The sequence below is a fragment of the Haplochromis burtoni genome, unplaced genomic scaffold (genome assembly GCF_018398535.1).
Source record: "Haplochromis burtoni strain Fernald_Lab_line unplaced genomic scaffold, NCSU_Asbu1 Contig_249, whole genome shotgun sequence".
Classification (NCBI taxonomy): domain Eukaryota; kingdom Metazoa; phylum Chordata; class Actinopteri; order Cichliformes; family Cichlidae; genus Haplochromis; species Haplochromis burtoni.
The window spans coordinates 18378-35366 of record NW_024582610.1 but is presented as its reverse complement, the minus strand read 5'-3'; the positions used below and the strand labels follow the sequence as shown (position 1 = coordinate 35366).

The 16989-nt window shown below is 40.1% G+C and overlaps 1 protein-coding gene across 2 annotated transcripts; it reads right to left on the bottom strand.

Moving 5' to 3' along the window:
- Positions 1-1231: 1231 nt before the first annotated feature.
- On the bottom strand, positions 1232-11996 carry ptmaa (prothymosin alpha a). Of its 2 annotated transcripts, none has more exons than XM_005938436.3 (5): positions 11811-11996; positions 4034-4102; positions 3854-3935; positions 2332-2405; positions 1232-1828 (listed from the first exon to the last, which is right to left on the bottom strand). In XM_005938436.3, the coding sequence occupies exons 1-5, from the start codon at positions 11853-11855 to the stop codon at positions 1790-1792; spliced, it is 309 nt and encodes a 102-aa protein (XP_005938498.2). In that variant the 5' UTR covers positions 11856-11996; the 3' UTR covers positions 1232-1789. The 2 variants fall into 2 exon arrangements, with proteins under 2 accessions (XP_005938498.2, XP_014194267.1); XM_014338781.2 differs by having other exon boundaries at positions 2326-2405; positions 11811-11995.
- Between the last annotated feature and the right edge of the window lie 4993 nt (positions 11997-16989).

The window sequence follows — 16989 nt, the reverse complement described above, 5'->3', positions numbered from 1 at the left end:
CCACTAAAAGTATGAAAACTAAAAAGTGCTGTTTATCTGAGCTCTGCATAGAGTTTATAGAACGTCTATACACACTACAGTCCATTTGAAAGGTTTTAGGTCCACTTTTCGGTCATGTTGTCAGATCAGTTCTTTTTCCCTCATTAATCACAGTTACATAACAGAAAACACCTTTCAGTGTAAATTCATAGCTGATATGTCCAATATAGTAATTTTTACCCTTCAGCTGTAAAAGACTGATAGGTATTGTTGTCACCCTGCCAGGCCCGCGTGTAATGTTGACATCCAAGTTTATGAACACAATAACTTGAGAAAGACTTTCGATTGATTCCATAGAGACCTTGGTCAAGGTCAAGGTTAGAAGCCAAGTGTTCTGAAAATCTTGTGAATATGATAAGAAGGTGGTCAGAAGTTTGAAAATGATAAGATAGGTTTGTCTACTAGGAGGCTGACAACACTGTCGAGAAAGGTGGGACAGAGGGAGATCAAGTGCCCCTGACAGCACATCTGATTGGGGGTAAAAGGTCTTAACATCCAGCCTCATGTTTAAAATGATCATAGTGCTAAAACAGAGCTTCGAGTAAATCATTGATTTTGATGGTCTGAGAGCAGAGAGTCTCTATGGGGATGCAGTTTGTGGAGGATGACAGAAAACGAGAATCTGCAGAGAGGCGTGTTAGACTGCAACTCTACTTCCTGGTCCCAGCTCTGGATATTCATGTTTTGGGGAATTTGATACATTTGTTCAGATTTCTAGGAATGAGAGCTGCCCCATCCATAGTGGGATAGATTCCATCTCCCCAGCCACCTCCTCCAAGATTTGGGGGGACACCAAGATGTTCTCAGACCAGCCAAGTGCTCTGGGTCTATCCTGGGGCTTCAACCAGGGAAGCATCCTTGTCAGATATCCTGAACACCTCAACTGGTTTGTTTCAGTGTGGAGGAGCAGCAGCTCTACTTTGAGGCTCAGCCACCCTTCTTCTGCAGGACCATTGGGGTCATGTGTTGGTCAGCAGTGAAGGATGGATGTCCTGGAGGTGTGTTCCCTGACTTTTGAGGCTAGCTACTCTGATATTTTTTTAAATGCTCAGCAGCCTGGCTTATTAATAAACTACCAAAATAATAACACTTAATATACCAGCTTTCATGTCATGAGCACAACCAGAAGGAGTGTTTTGCGACTTCCTGGTTGTCCAAACTTCTCTTTTAATTAAAGAAGAATCAGTCCAAATCTAAAAACAAAATCAAATGAATTTATTATTCAACCAAATTGCACAGACATTTAAAAAAAATGATAATCTGGCCATGACAGACACACAGATAGAGACACATGGACAAGAGAAACTACGACTTTGGAATCTCATAGTAACTACCACTAATATATCCCCAGCACTGGGAGAAGAGCCGAGTTATTTTAACACTCCCATGCAACTACAGGTCAACACACAACTTCTAGCATCCTATACGTCTTAGAAAAACAGAAAAAAGGTAGTTGTAGTACGTGTGTGTGTGCGCTGTTGGAATGACAGGCTGGTTGTTGGTCGAGACCGAGTATGGATGGTTGCTGTTGAACGTGGATCTAAAAGTCTTCAGAGCACCACTGTATACCCACTTTTGCAAAATGGCCAAACTCCTTACAATATTTACAAAAATATAAAATGTAAATAAAAATACAAACAAATTTTCTTTTTAAACACATTTTTGTTACGAAAGGAGGACTGAGGTGTAGAAGGTTTGCTGGCTGTCTTTCAACAGTGTCGTCCTCCGTGCAGAGTGGGCGCTGCAGACACTACTGATCTGTCTTCTGCTTCTTGCTTTCAACCTCATCCTGAAAACCGAGAAGATCGAGGTTAGAGGTGATGCTGCACAAAAATACAACACCGCTATTGATGTTTTGTTATCCCCCTTTTCACAAGTAAAAATGAATGTTTGCCAGCAGGTTAACAAAACATATTTCAAAGACGTGCTCTGAACTTTTCTATCCCTCACAGGACATTGTTTTATGTTTTTATTATCATTATTATTATTATTATTATTTAAAGGAATCTTAGATAACTGTTGGATTATGCACTGTAAATCTGTAGGGTCTTTATAATTTGAAACTGTACAGAAAACTGAGCTAAAGTTTCAAATATATGATATTTTGAATATCAAATCTGGGTTCAGGATAAATAACACCTTTCACAAAATAGTTGAAGGTTTACAGACACGTCTCTTTGCAGCTGCAGGCTGAAGCCCTTCAGTGTGACTGATCTGCTGTAACCCTAACTGTTCTTGCTGTTTTTAGCATAAAAAGCTGCTCCTGTAAGCTGGACACATCCTCACATCGTCATCGTCATCGTCATCAGCTGCTCTCTTCCCCCTCGGTCCATCAATGTCATCTTCTTCATCGTCCTCCTCGTCACCTGAATACAAAAAGATAAAGCTAGTTAGAATGAAACAGTAGAACAAATCGAGGCTTCAGTTCAGTGTTTTTCACCCCACCTGGATCACACTGTGACTGCTGTGACTTCTAAACAGATGTCTTGTCAAACTCTATCAATAAATAATGCAGACAAGTTTCTATCTACTTACATGAATAATTGGTCTTATGTGTAGTTATCCATCGTGTGTATGATTCATAATTTAGATATGTAGCAAACCCTTGGCCTTCTCTCAATAAGCTTCACGATGTAGTCACCTGAAATGGTTTTCACCTCACAGCTGTGCCTTGTCAGGGTTCATTTGTGGAATTTCTTGCCTCCTTGATGGGGTTGAGACCATCAGTTGTGTTGTGAAGAAGTTAGCTTGCTACATGGCTGAGAGCCCTATTTGACTACTTCATATTATGGCATGAACCAATCCGCTAAGTACAGAGAAACAACAGTCCATCATTGCTTTAAGAAGTAAAGGTCAGTCAATCTGGAAAATTGCTAAAACTTTGAATCTGTCCCCAAGTGCAGCCGTAAAACTATCAAGCACTATGACTAAACTGGCTTACACGAGAACCTCCCCAGGAAAGGAAGACCAAGAGTCACCTCTGCTGCTGAGGGTATATATTTCTGAGTCACCAGCCTCAGAAATTGCAAGCACCTCAGATTAGAGCCCAGATAGAGAGACTGCAGGTATCAGGCCTTTATGGCCAAATAGCTGCTACAAAACCACCACTCAGGAAAAGCAACAAGCAGAAGAGATCTGTTTGGGCCAAAAACAAGAAGGAATGGCCATTACACCAGTGGAAATCTCTGCTTTGGTCTGATGAGTCCAAATTTGAGATCTTTGGTTCCAACCATCGTGTCTTTGTGTGACACAGAAAAGGTTGAATCCTCACCCTATCTCTAAGAGAGATAGGGTGAGGATTCATTTCCCCCATTTGGATCTGTGATCTCATTCTTTTGGTCACTACAGCTTGTGACCGTGGGTGAGGGTAGGGACGTGGTTGACCAGTAAATTACAGACCCAATATCTGATTTATAAACATGAGGACTGAAAATTTCCCGTTTATCAAACACCGCTGAGCAGTCCTTACCTTTAAATCTAACCTTTCCTCTTTCATATCTTTCTCCATCTCGGAGTGAAGTTAGCTCTCTTTCTTTTCTCTCCCTGTGTAATACAGCAGCTGAACCTTTAGCTAGCAACACACTGTGGGACAAGCTGCACACAAGCATCTGTGTTTGCTGATGTTTGTTGAGCTCAAAAACATTCAAAAATGTTGGGAGGTGTTACAAAAATCCAAACTCCTAAAATGACCCCAACACTAAAAACAACGCCACGTCTGCTTTTTCCTCTCACCTCTGCATTATATTGATTGACATGTTTTGTTGTTGTTCTGTTTCATCACCTCTTTGCTCAGCATGGCATAAAAAAAACCTACCTTCTCTATCCTCCTCTTCTTCGTCGCCCACATCCTCCTCATCCTCCTCTACCTCATTGTCTTCCTCACCATTTTCCTTTTCCTGACACGGTGAGACAGATTTATGTTGGTCACCAGTAACACACAAGGACTATCCACGTCCTAAAAGGTGCGAGAGGCGTTAACAGGAGCTGTTCTTACATTTTTGCCATTGGCAGCAGAGTCTTCTCCATTCTCTGTCTCTTCAGTCTGTTTCTTCTCCTTCAGCTCCTGAAACAAAACATATTCTCAGACATGCTGGCCCACTTTTATGAATGCAGGAAGAGCACATGATTAAACGAGATGACCTAATGACCAAGTGTGATCTCAGCATAACTCGCTTTATGGTTTCAGAAAAATTTTTAGGAAAGATTATTTCGTTTAGAAAGAGAAAATTGAGCAAAAATGAGAAAAAGGTAAATTGCATTGTTTTAAAGTTTAACTAAATACGACATCTGTCAAAAAACTAATGTAGTTTTTTAAAGAAAACATTTTCTTAAATCCAAAAATAGATAAATGATCTAAAGTACTGTAATGTCAAATGATATAAGGTATACATGCAACATAATACATAAAATAAAACTGTCTGTTAGGCTTTCTTACGTTAACAGTGGGAAAAGGTTCTGACAGTGTTGCATCTGCTGGATGACATAGATTAGGTATGTGTTCATGAGTATGTGACTTTGTGCAGGTGTGTGTCTGCATGTTTACATGTGCAAAATGATTGAGTGAGTTTGTGTCTTTAAGCCTTTAAAGGAGCATGTGGTAGCAGCGGTGAAGAAAAGTGAGCATATGCACATTCTGAAGATTCTGTCCTGCTGAACACAACGTTATGATGCTGCACATGTTAATAATTAATGTCAGTAATCATTTGGTGCAACGTAACAGCCCCAGGCCAGTGGCTCATGATCCACAACATTTTTATTAAAACAATTTCATTAACACAATATTTTATAATATTTCACTTTAAATCTGAAAAATAATGTTACAAAAGCTTCAAATAAATACTGTCTAGTTCACCTCATGGCCCCCTTTAGACTCAGGTGTTGCAGGTCACCTGCAGCAGCCTAATCTAAACGTGGTATCAGACTAAGTGAACAGTTCATCTGCATATTTTAATGTAGCCGTACGTCTGTAGCTTAACTGTAGATTTGTTGCTGTGTAGAACAAAGAGCCGTGGATGGAGCAGCTACAGGGTTTGCTTTTCTTTACATTGGAGTTTGTTGATCAGGTTCTTTGATGACGGGCTCCTGCCAGCTTTACCCACTGAAGGTTTTAATGGTCATTACAGCTAGAAAAAAGTTTTCACTCCAGCTGAGCTCAATGTGTCGTCTCCTCTTTGCCCTTTGTAGTGCACAGTGTAGACAGACGTCAAGCCAACGTTAACATGTGACATTATCATCACTGCTTCTGTTGTGTTATCAGGCTTTCTGTTGAAACACTGGGCTCTGCGTGGGCTTTATGTTGTCGTACTTTTTACTCACATGCATGCTTCTAAATACGTTTCTATTGCAGGTCTATTTTTTGTTACAAATGTGGGCGAGCGTTACAGTACGGAGGAGTATTTTTGTTTTCTTTTGTTTCTTTTAAACAAAATGTGCAGATTACAGTTGTTTACAGGCTAGCTTCCACGGCTCCTATACCCTCTACAAAATGTCTTGTGTAGTTGGTGTAACCATCGATATCCTTGCACCTGTCCACTGCAGCCACTTCATTTTTTACAAATCTGTCCAACTCTTCCCTGACCAGATGCAGCTTTCTGCACCATCTTTTCAACATTGGAGTGGATAGACTGTAAAATCTAATTAGTTCACAAAACTTAAAAAAATTTAATCAAATATGCAAACTTGTTGCCTAAAAAAAGAAAAAAAAAAAAAGAAAAACATACAAAAAGCTTATTTAAAATAACCAAGTTAGGGCAACTTATTAATTATGAGTACATTGGTCATAATTAGTTCTTACAGAGTTTTACAAAAATATGCAAGCTCGTTGCCTCAAAAAAAAAAAGAAATAAGCGTACTTAAGATCACCAACTTAGGACAGCTTCTTCATTGTGAGTACACAGCACTAAGAATATCTTGGATTTTCTGAACAATAGTAAATGTTTGGTCAATGACAAACATTTCAAGATCAATTATATTAAAAAAAAAACTTCTGAAAAAAAAATTGTGGTAAGTTACTATTTTTAATTTGTCTACATACAAACTGAATGCAACTAAAATCACATTACTTTTTATATTCCTTGAGTTTAAGAGATTTCTAGTTCAACAACACTCAGATATAAACACTGTAAGTATAATTAAAAACACTTCTCATAATGTAGTTAAAATCAGCCCAACTTTTATTTTCAAACGCAAAAAAGTATATCAGCCAACATACTGGACACTGTTATGCTGAACAACAAACAAGTATACTGCCGCTATAGTAGCCTGTGTTATTGAATTTTATTTTAAATATTACCAAATGTAAATTTCATATTTATTTGTTACACAATTTAAAGCTTTAATAACCGTATAATGAAACAAAGTCCTAGTTTCAATTTCTGTCTATCTATCTAATGTTCAGTGTAGTCTGTAGCTCTAACACCACATTTGTTGTGCATTTAAACACACAAGCTTGTAATACTTTAAGGATGTGAAGGTCCTGGCATTACTTTCAAAATGACTGTCATAGATTTAGGTGATTCAAATATAAGTGCCTGAAGAAAGTCTTTAACATTGTCCCAACATCCCCGTACAGTGGCAGTGGATGTGGGTTGGAGATCCAATGACCTTGAAGATGCAGGTGACCATCTTCACTGACCACACCATCTGTGACGGAGGAGTCATCTCTCCTTGCGTTCTGCAAGGAAACAATCATATTCTTTAGAACCCATTCATTCTCTTCCGCTTATCCTTTTCAGGTTGGTGGCGGGAGGCTGGAGATAATCCCAGCTACCATAAGGGAAGAGGCAGGGTACACCCTGGACATGTTGCCAGTCTGTCACAACACATGAGACAGGCAACCATTTACACTCTGATTCACACCCACTTGCACTTTCGAATAACCAATTGACCTAACTACATGTCTTTGGTCGTGGGATAGTCCGGAGTACCTGAAGAGAACCCACGCCAACACGACCATGCAAACTCCACACAGAAAGGCCCTGGCCAGGTGGCGAAATCGAACTAATCACCGCGCTGCCCATTCTTTAGAACACCAAGTTATATTTGCTCTTAAAACATTTTTTCTGCATTTTAGACAATCAAGTTACATTATTACACTGTTTTCAAAAAATGCTGTCAATTTGATATAACCAATTATGCCATCCATCCATTTTCTTCCACTTATCCACGGCTGGGTCGCGGGGGCAGGGGCCTAAGCAGAGAACCCCCAGACCGCATGTCCTGGGTCTGCTCTGGGGCCTCCTCCTGGTGGGACACACCCAAACCACCTCGACTGGCTCCTTTCAATGTGGAGGAGTAGCAGCTCTACTCTGAGGATGATTGCAGCTGTGGCCCCAATCCATCTGCCAATCTTTTGTTCTTCTCTCCGCTCATTTGTGAACAAGACCCCAAGATACCTAAACTCTTCCACTTGGGGCAGCAACTCGTCCTTTAGCCAGAGTGGACGCTCCACCCTTTTCCAGCTGAGGACCATGGCCACAGATCTGGAGGTGCTGATTCTCATTCCCGCCACTTCACACTCAGCTGTGAACTGCTCCATTGCGAGGCGGAGGCCACCACCTGGCTAACCAAAGCTGGTAGGACTCCTCCTTCAGCTTGATGCCTCCCTTCTGAGATTACCACCACGACAGGCACCAACCACCTACCGGCCGCAGCTCCTTGCTGCAGCAGCATCAGCCATGGAGGTGCAGAACATTGTCCATTTTGACAAAATGTCCCCACCCTCCCTTGGAAACTGTTGAACTGGGATATTAAGATCTCCTGAACTGGGGCTTCTGGCAGGCATCCCATGTGCAGCCTACATGCTTGGGTGTGACAGGTCTGTCCAGCATCCTCCCCCACCACCTGATCCAACTCAGTGGAGTTGATAGCTCAAACGTTCAGACTTCACTATATACTGTACAGACATTGTGGTACCTCTAAACTAAGTTTGTGAGATATAATCTTTCAAGAAATGCAGCCCAAACTGTTGTTTGTATTTACTTACACAGCATATCTTATGAAATGTACACAAAGTCCTGCTTTAATGCCTCTGAGGACAACAGCATAATGCAGTCATATCTGAGGACTAATAACAGAAAGCACGAAAAGCTTGGTAAAGAAACAATTTCCCAAAGCCAAAGAATAAATTAGAGGAGTAAAACAGGTTGGTCTAAAGTATGATTAAACATTTAGCATGATTAATATAGATGACACTGAATATTACTAATCTCCTGGAAAACAAAAAATACTTACCACTCAACTGATGTCTGTCCAACAGCTCCTTTTCTAGACTTGCAAGAGTTCAGTGTAATGTGGGCAATCATTAAACTCTTTCAGTCTAACGACAATTCTGCAAACTCTCTGAGAAATCTCTGACAAAGTAAAAAGAAAAAAGAAAGAAAGAAAACAAGAATAAAAACCAGCAAATTATTCAGAAGCAGATTAGATGCCTAATGGCTGTGCAACCATAGATAACTTACAACATAAAGTTCTGTTGTTTACAACATAGAACTTAATGTTGTTAAAGTTGTTACTTGTTACAGTTTCTAATAAGCAAGACGACCAGATAAAACTTGTGGCTGTGTTTATATCTAACACAGGCTACCCCAAAATGTTTCTGATCTGATTTATGGATCTCTTAAATTTGACTTTCACAACAAAACTTGTATACGAATACAGTTTTTAGTAAAAAAGTAATGGTATTAAGACTACTTTTTTGAAAATGTAACTAAGCAGAAATGTTGCTAGTTAAATGTAAAAGCAGTTTGTTTATGTTGATAAAGAATGGCTAGATTTGACATAAAGCCATAAAACATTAAAACAAATGCAGGAGTTCGAATACATGCTTGTAAATTATTGTGCTTTTGCCACCTAACAGTTTGTGTGACATGAAAACATGACAACACTGCTGAGAGCTGCGAAAACCTCTCGTCTCTTATCTAATGATTTATAAGCTCACTTTTCCCATTTCGAATCAACAACAGTTAGTTTCACTGAGAGAAATGTAAACGAAAAAGTTAAAGCTGCAGGGTTTATGTTTTTTTAACCAACAGAAGCGGCAGCATGCTACAAGGCTAGGCTAACACTGGCTAGCAAGTTTATAAACCTGACACTGCAAGAAGACAGAAAAAGTAAATTATTTACTCACCAAATCAGCGCACCTCCTATAAGAATCACAGTAATGCCAACAATAACCACTTAAGCTGAAGCTTCTCCAGCTGCATCCAGGTTTGCTCATCATAGTCCAGAAAAAAAAAAAAAAAAAAAACATACATGCCATGAAAGTGGAGGAGGAAAGCAGCCACATGGCATTTTTAAACCACATCATCTTATCCTTCCACTGAAGGAAGACTGCCTTTTGCAATTTCTCTGCAAAGTCATGCCATGATGAATTAAAACAAAATAAAAATGACCATTTCACATGGTTTTAACTGGTTTAGTATGGTTTAGTAGGCATTTGTATGACCTAAGATGCATGTTCTCAATATAGTTCTTTGTTTTTGTGTAGAAACAAAAAACAAAAAACAACAAAAAAAAAAAACAAGAAAAAAAAAAGCAATGAGAAAAGGCAAATCAAAAAATTTATTAATATTTATTTTTTTAGCTGTACAGCTGGGTGACTTTATACAAAATTCCAATAGTGATACAAACTGTCAGATAATGAAGTATCTGAAGTACAATTTCATTAAGTCACCTACACAGAGGGTATGGCAGCCATGGCAGTTTGCCTTGAAAACAACAACCGTGATCTCCACATTTCAGCTTTCCTCAAAACCTCTCGGGTTTTTCCCCTCCTGTCCTCACCTCTGTGGAAATGGGATGCCAGTTATCGTTTACAAACACAGTGCTTCGACGCTTTAAGTTGCAGTTGGCTGGAAAAACAAAAGTTATTTTTCACAAAGTAGTTTTCGGTGCCTTTCATGGACGCTCACTCTGCTTTCCAGTAGCACGCTCTAAACAGAGCATATTTACATGAATGCAGCATTTCACAGGATTCCTTCTAAACATGGCTGAACAGGACTACAAATCTATTCTTCACTCGTGAAATTGGGGTACATGATGCTCTGTGCTGAGTTTGCATAATAAAACGCGCGTTTGCACCCTGCCACTCCAGGTCTTTGGAGTGGTTTTCCAGTGTCTGTATGCTAGTTTAAGTGCTTGATGAGTTGTTGGACTGCCTCTGTGTGGTTAAGAGACTGAAATAATCTCCATGTCTCTCATCTTATTTGATTGCCGTCTTAAAACACTGAGCCTTTGCCTTGGGTTTGATAACTAAAGGCTCCACATTAAAACGGGTGGATTAGACTGAAATTTCTACTTACTCTGAATTATTCTTAGACACTACACTAGGTTATCCAACTAATTAGGCTGCTTTTGAAGGTGTAATGATTATTCAATTGACCTGAGGTCTGCTGATGTAAGAAGGGCTGATTACATTTGCAAAGAGCATATTATGAACAGCACATTATGATTGGGAGCTGAGCCCCCCTAAGAGTTTGAACCTAGAATGGCACCTGGTTAGACGAAAGGAAGGCTTCCACCCCTCGTGGAGCGCGCGAGTCGGCTTGCAGACAGACGTGCACAGCTTCACGGGCACGGCTCGCGCGCCAGCTGTTTGAATTAGCGTGTACCTGTAGAACACCCTGCGCCGCGTCGCTCGCTGTTAGCCTTTGTTTGAAATGGAGCTGCTCGGAAACAAACTGAGCGGAAATCACCAGCGTCCCCTCGGCATCACTCAGTACTACAGTACACGAGGCGCGAGGAAACTGAGACATTAAAGAAAACTCGGTTAAAGAAGAAGAGAGGCGCGAGGGTCAGCACGGGCACAGCAGCCCGCCTCCACCGTGACGACACTGGTGAGAAACACAGGAGCGTGCGCGCTCCCAGCTCCGCTGAGGGCCACAGTAGCAGTGAGGTGGAGCTCCACAAGCATAAACTCAGATTATTGCTCGATCGCGTCACTGGAGTTACAGACAACACAGAGCTGGACAGTTAGAAACATGCGTGTCCACGCCGTCTCACCGCAGCGGAACTACCATTTGCTTTTGTGAATGATTACACGAATACGTATCAGAAGCACTAACAATGAAGCCGATATTTACTATGTTAAACCAAAACCAGAACAGTAGTTTAACAAGACTAGATGTGGCTCTGTGATAGTCCCACGGTCGTGAATGGAAACACTCGGTGCGGGAGATAACCCACTCTGCTATCCTACCTCCATCCCTGAAGGTCTTTATTTGCTTTCGGTCACTGCTTCGACTTCTAAACCTTCCCCAAACAGTAAAAGTAACAGTTCTGCGCGCCTCAGCCGGTTCAGTTCCCTCAACTATCCGAGAGTTTGGCGACAGATCGGGACAGCCCTCACAGAACACACACCTGCATTGACGAGTACAGCGGCCGTATATGTAGTTTGTGAAATGACAGACAGGCATCCTACAATCTCTGCATGTCTGACTCTAAATGAAACTGGGAGGCGGTATTAAGCTGCCCACCGAGGAAGCTTAGAAATGTTCCCTGTGCCAAAACTAGTACCTTAATAAGCCCGTCTTTATTCCTCATCCATTAGCTCCGATCCTTCAGTACATATGTCAATGGATTACAAATGTGTAGATTTATATTAGAATTTCGTGCATACAAGCAGGTCATAATGAATATCATCTAGAAAACTGGTAGTCTTCTTTTTCATACGCACTGTGCTTAAAATAGAAAAATTAGTAACATGTTACAGTTATAAATGGAAGCAAGAGTTAGAAAAAGCATCGTGCCCTGTCTCCTTCTATTGTCCTTACCTTGGTGCTCAGTTCTCCGCTGCTTTCCACCTGGCTGTCTGCCATATTAGATATATAAAAGGAAATTATTAATATCCAGTCAGAATATAGCAAAAAATAAAAATGAACGTATTGTAATTATTCCAGCGGCTGTGTTAAGATAATCGTTGCGCTGTCAGCTGCTTGTCCGCCAGCTGGAGCTCCCTTCTTTATAGAGCAGTGGGCGGAGAAGGGTGTCCAGAAGCGAACTGTGATTGGTGGTTTGGCTTTGACAATGTCCAGCCTACTATTGGCGAGGGGAAAACAATACCCAGCCCTCCTTGTGAGTGTGTATGTGGGTCCTGACATTGATACACTATAAATCTCACACATGCTGTGTTGCACACACACACAGTGCATGTATTGTATTGTATTGTATTGTATCTTTATTTGTTTCAGACATATAAAACAAAAATCAATATATACACACTACATATATTTTCATTTACAGATACGAATATATATGTAGATATACACACACACACAGCATGTTTAACTTGAACAATTTCACAAGCTAGAGCCTGCACTTTATACTTCATACTACGATATGGGGCGATCGTGGCTCAAGAGTTGGGAGTTCGCCTTGTAATCGGAAGGTTGCCGGTTCGAGCCCCGGCTTGGACAGTCTCGGTCGTTGTGTCCTTGGGCAAGACACTTCACCCGTTGCCTACTGGTGGTGGTCAGAGGGCCCGGTGGCGCCGGCAGCCATTGAGTCCCTGAGGACATGTCAATGTGTAGATTTATATTATTATATAGTCCTAGTCCTTAGGGACTAGTAAAGCGCTATACAAATACAGACCATTTTACTGTCATACATCTGCTGTTCAGTTGTGCAAGAAGCATCGCCTAATTACGCGTATTGAAAGGAGCGATGCTGAGGTGAAATACCCCCAACAGCATAATGGGCAGGCACCTAGATTTTACTTCAGTAAAAGTACTAAAGTATTTCCAGTGTCATTTAAAAAGCTGTCATCATGCTATATTACACTACTTCTATTATTATTATTATTATTATTATTATTATTATTATTATTATTATTATTATTATTATTATTATTATCATCATTATTATCAATATTATTATCCTTCGGAAGTGAACATGCAATAAGATTTTCTTTGACTTTTTTTTAAAGGAATAATGCAATCAGTTTCTCTCAGTACTACATGTATCAATTGTATCAAATGTATCAATTGTATCAAATGTATCAATTGTATGTGTGGTGGTTGTTATATATGCTTAGCCTACGTGCCAAGATGTGCCAAGATCGCATTTTATGTTCGTTTTTTTCGTAACTGACTATTGCTTCTATTGTCTTTCTATTTGTTCCCAGTTATAGTACTTCTGTATAAGAATAGGAAAGAGAAAGGCTGGACAAGGTAGCGAGATATAGAGAGGAGGGAGAGGAGGGAGGACGGAAGCTTGGTGGCAGGATTGGAAAGGCGTTATGGATCCAAAGGAGGAGAAAGTGTGAACATATTAATATGAAAATATTCTCTGTGGACAGGGCTGCATTTTTTTATTTTATTTTTTTGCCTAATAACATTTTCATAATGCGTAGCAAGTTCTTTACTATTAAAGGAAATATTCAATAAGCCTAGTAAGACGTTAATACTGGAACTACAGAGTGAAGAAGAACGCTTCACTGATTGAATCCGTCCTGTAATCAGGATAGCTTGTATTAAAAATCCCACAGAGGGCTTCGGGGGCTTCCCTCACCAACATGGCGAGTCTTGGAGTCCGTATTGCGTCTTGAATGTTTAACACTTGTCCTGATTGGTTAGCAAACCGGAGTAAACGTAAAACTGACGCTTTGCGCCATGTGAGTGGCTGACAGAGCTGCCAATCACGCAGAGCCGCTTATGAAAGTGTGCGCGCTGTCGGGCAGCAGACAAAGACAGGAGCGAATCGGAAGCAGGTGGACGGGCTGTTTCTGAGCTGCTCTCAGGCCTCAGAACTCAAATGAAAGAACCTGAAATAACGCATTTCGTACTTTTAAATTAAAGTTACGTAATGTTTGAACACATTACAGAGCAAACTATGAACCAGTATGTAACAAAAGGAGAGATCGTTAACACACGGTTAAATTCTTTTGTCTTTTTATATCGTCTGTGTCACTTTTCATCAGAGACATCCCAGAGGTCTTGGAGGTGGAGAAGAAATTCCAAATATGAGCGATCAGATGGTTGCAGTGGGCACAGCAATCCTGGAAGAACCAATGTGGTTGATCTCCATCTCTGCTGAGACTGCAGATGCTTGGCTCAGAATTTGGCTTGAACAGCCCATAGGGCCAACCTGGCCTGTATCAACAGTCTGGCTGCTGTTGACAATGTAAAAATAATAATATGGGCAATGTTTTCTTGGATCATTTTAAATACCAACAAATCATTGTTGCTGTTCTTTACTGTCACAACCTACCCTTTTCTAATGACCACCTGAGTGCCCCTCCAAGTCACAATCATGTAAATAGAGAAAACAATAGTACCAAGCATTCTAACCAGTGGGTGGTATGAAGGAGGATGCAATTGATGTTTCTTTCGGAGTAATTAATGTTTGATTTTAATTAGGGCTATAGAGTAATCCATCGATTAACCAAGAAATCATATAAGAAATACTTTTGTCTTATTAATGAGCCTTTGGAAAGCTTCATCAAATACATATTATATAAATAATATACAATGATTACTGTCATATAGATAACAGAAAGCGAGAAAGACCAAGACTGGTGGGTGAGCTCCATTTCCTCACATCAGCAGAGAGAGCGTGGCACACTGTGATGTATAATAATTCAAATATGTCAATAAAAACCAACTCTGCTTTCAAGAAGAAAAATAACACAGGAGGGTTTTTTAGCTCTGATTCTGTCTGGTCTCTAGTTTTTTTCTTGAATTGTGCAGGGCTTGTCTGCATCTTGCACTTGGTATACATGACGTGACCTGAACATAGGACAAGGACTATCAAAATAAAACAGGAAGCACAACAAATAGTCAGACGTGGACGAAGACACACAACCTTAATGCTGGGAACAGGAGGGCATGACTGATTTGGAGAGACAGAGAGGGCACCTGGAACACGGAGTCAGAAACCTAAAGACTAAAAACTATAACATAAGCACAAAAACAATAAAGAGAACCAAAACAATGACTGACACAAAACCAAGGAATATTAACAAAACTCAAAAAGACATGAACACTGGGTCACCACACCCAGGACCATGACAATTCCTCTGCAGATGATCAGTCAGCTGTTTGACAATCACTCTTTCAACAATTTTTGAGATAAAAAGAAGCTTGGAGCTTTTTAAGTAATGGTTTAAATACTGCCAGCTTGAAGGTCTGTGGTACATATACAATCATTATAGATAGGCTGATCATATTTAGGACTGAAACTTCATTAATGGTAGGACTTTTATGAGCAGTCTTGTATGAATGGGGTCTGAAAGACACATTGATGGTTTGGAGGACGTAATTACTGAAGTTGACTCAGATCAACTGGAGGAAAACAGTCTAAATGAATATCAACGCTACTGAAAGTAGCTGTACATAATTTTATGTCTGTGAGATGGTTATGAGTAATTTTGTCTCTAACCTCTTAGGACCTGACGTCCACATATGTGGACATCACATTTTGGGTTGTCTAGAACAAAATACTAAACTTTGCTCTACAAGGGCCTGATATCCACTCATGAGGACATGCTGCCACTGTTCTATCGACGTTTTAAACGAATGTCTTCATATGTGGATCTCATTTTTCTCAGAAACTAAAATCAGGTAATTCTTTGTTTTTGCATTCATCAGGTCCCAATCAGCCCAAACAGCAAAGAGAGATTAAAAATGCATGCCATGAAAGAGTTCAGGTCTTAGGAGGGTAATGGTGAAAATGATATCTGGGAAGAAGTTCATGAAGTCATTACAAGTTTATGTTAAAAGGATGTTTGTCTCAACAGCGCTCTGGCTACAGCGATGAAGAGAAACTTAGGGTTGTTCTTATTTTCTTCAATCAGTGATGAATAGTAAGATGTTCTAGCTTTGCAAAGGGCTTTCTTATAAAGCAGCAAAGTGTTTCTAAATGATCTTCTACATTTGTGATACGCCATTTTCTCTCCAGCTTACGATTTAGCTGCCAGGGAGTCAGGTACTTCTGATTTTAAAGCTCTATTGTTCACGGGAGCTACAGTATCCAGTGTCATACGTAAAATTATTAACAAGATAATCAACCTCTGTTGGAGTAGTGTTCAGGTAGTGTTGGTACAAGGCATTGAAGAAGATAACTGTGGCTGAAATATATTCTTAAACTGAGTTAAAGCGCTTTGAGAAAGACATCTGTGATGAACTCTACTCCCCACTGCTGTGTGATCCATTCTTGTAAATTCACGTTATTAGGAAATGATCAGACCAAAGAGGGTTTTCAGGAAACACTGTTAAATGTTCAGTTTCTATGTCATATGCCAGAACAAGATCTTGAGCGTGATTAAAGTGGTGGGTGGGTGCTTTGCCGTTTGCTGATAGAAATGTTGCATTTAAAATTACCTGATGCTTAAAAAACATGACTCCCTTTATGCTCGCTCGTCTTCTACTAGGGGTTAAAAAAAACAAAACACAGTCCCACTTTAACACCTGACTTCCTGACTTTGAAAACACGGTTCTGACTCTCTCATCTTTTATGCGACATCCCCTGATGATTCATATACAAACAGGACTAACTTTTATGTGTTGCTGTTCCGCAAATTGGCAAAAGTAATGAGTCTGTTTTGAAAATGTAAGGAGTAGAAAGTTGAGATATTGGTTTAAAAATAGTTTTCGTTCAAGCCCAGACCTGAGGAGAGCAGCTGCTGGGCTTTGGGAGGGAATATTGTCCCATTCTCATCTTTCAGAGCACTGCAGCTGTTCAGCAGTCCCTGGTCTCCATTGGCCTTTTTCAGTTGTTCAAAGGTTTGCACTACAGACATGCCAGTTCAGCACCTGGACCTTTCTACTAAAAAGCCATTCTGTTTTCCAAATAGAAATAAACATTTTTATTCTCCTGACTTTAGAGCAGTTTTCCACTTTTCCTCAGTCCGTTTTAAATTAGCTTTGATCCAGACAGGATGGCTGTGTATATATTTTTTTTATTTATTTACTGCATATAATTGTACTTTGAATTTGAAAGGTAACAAACGGGTAT

Excerpts from the sequence above, each read along its gene's own strand:
- ptmaa (XM_014338781.2), bottom strand. The coding sequence starts at position 11,855 with ATGGCAGACAGCCAGGTGGAAAGCAGCGGAGAACTGAGCACCAAG. Across the intron at positions 3,936-4,033 it reads CTGCTGCCAATGGCAAAAAT|GAAAAGGAAAATGGTGAGGA; the intron begins GTAAGAACAGCT and ends TCACCGTGTCAG. Across the intron at positions 1,829-2,325 it reads ATGACGATGACGATGACGAT|GATGAGGTTGAAAGCAAGAA; the intron begins GTGAGGATGTGT and ends CTCGGTTTTCAG.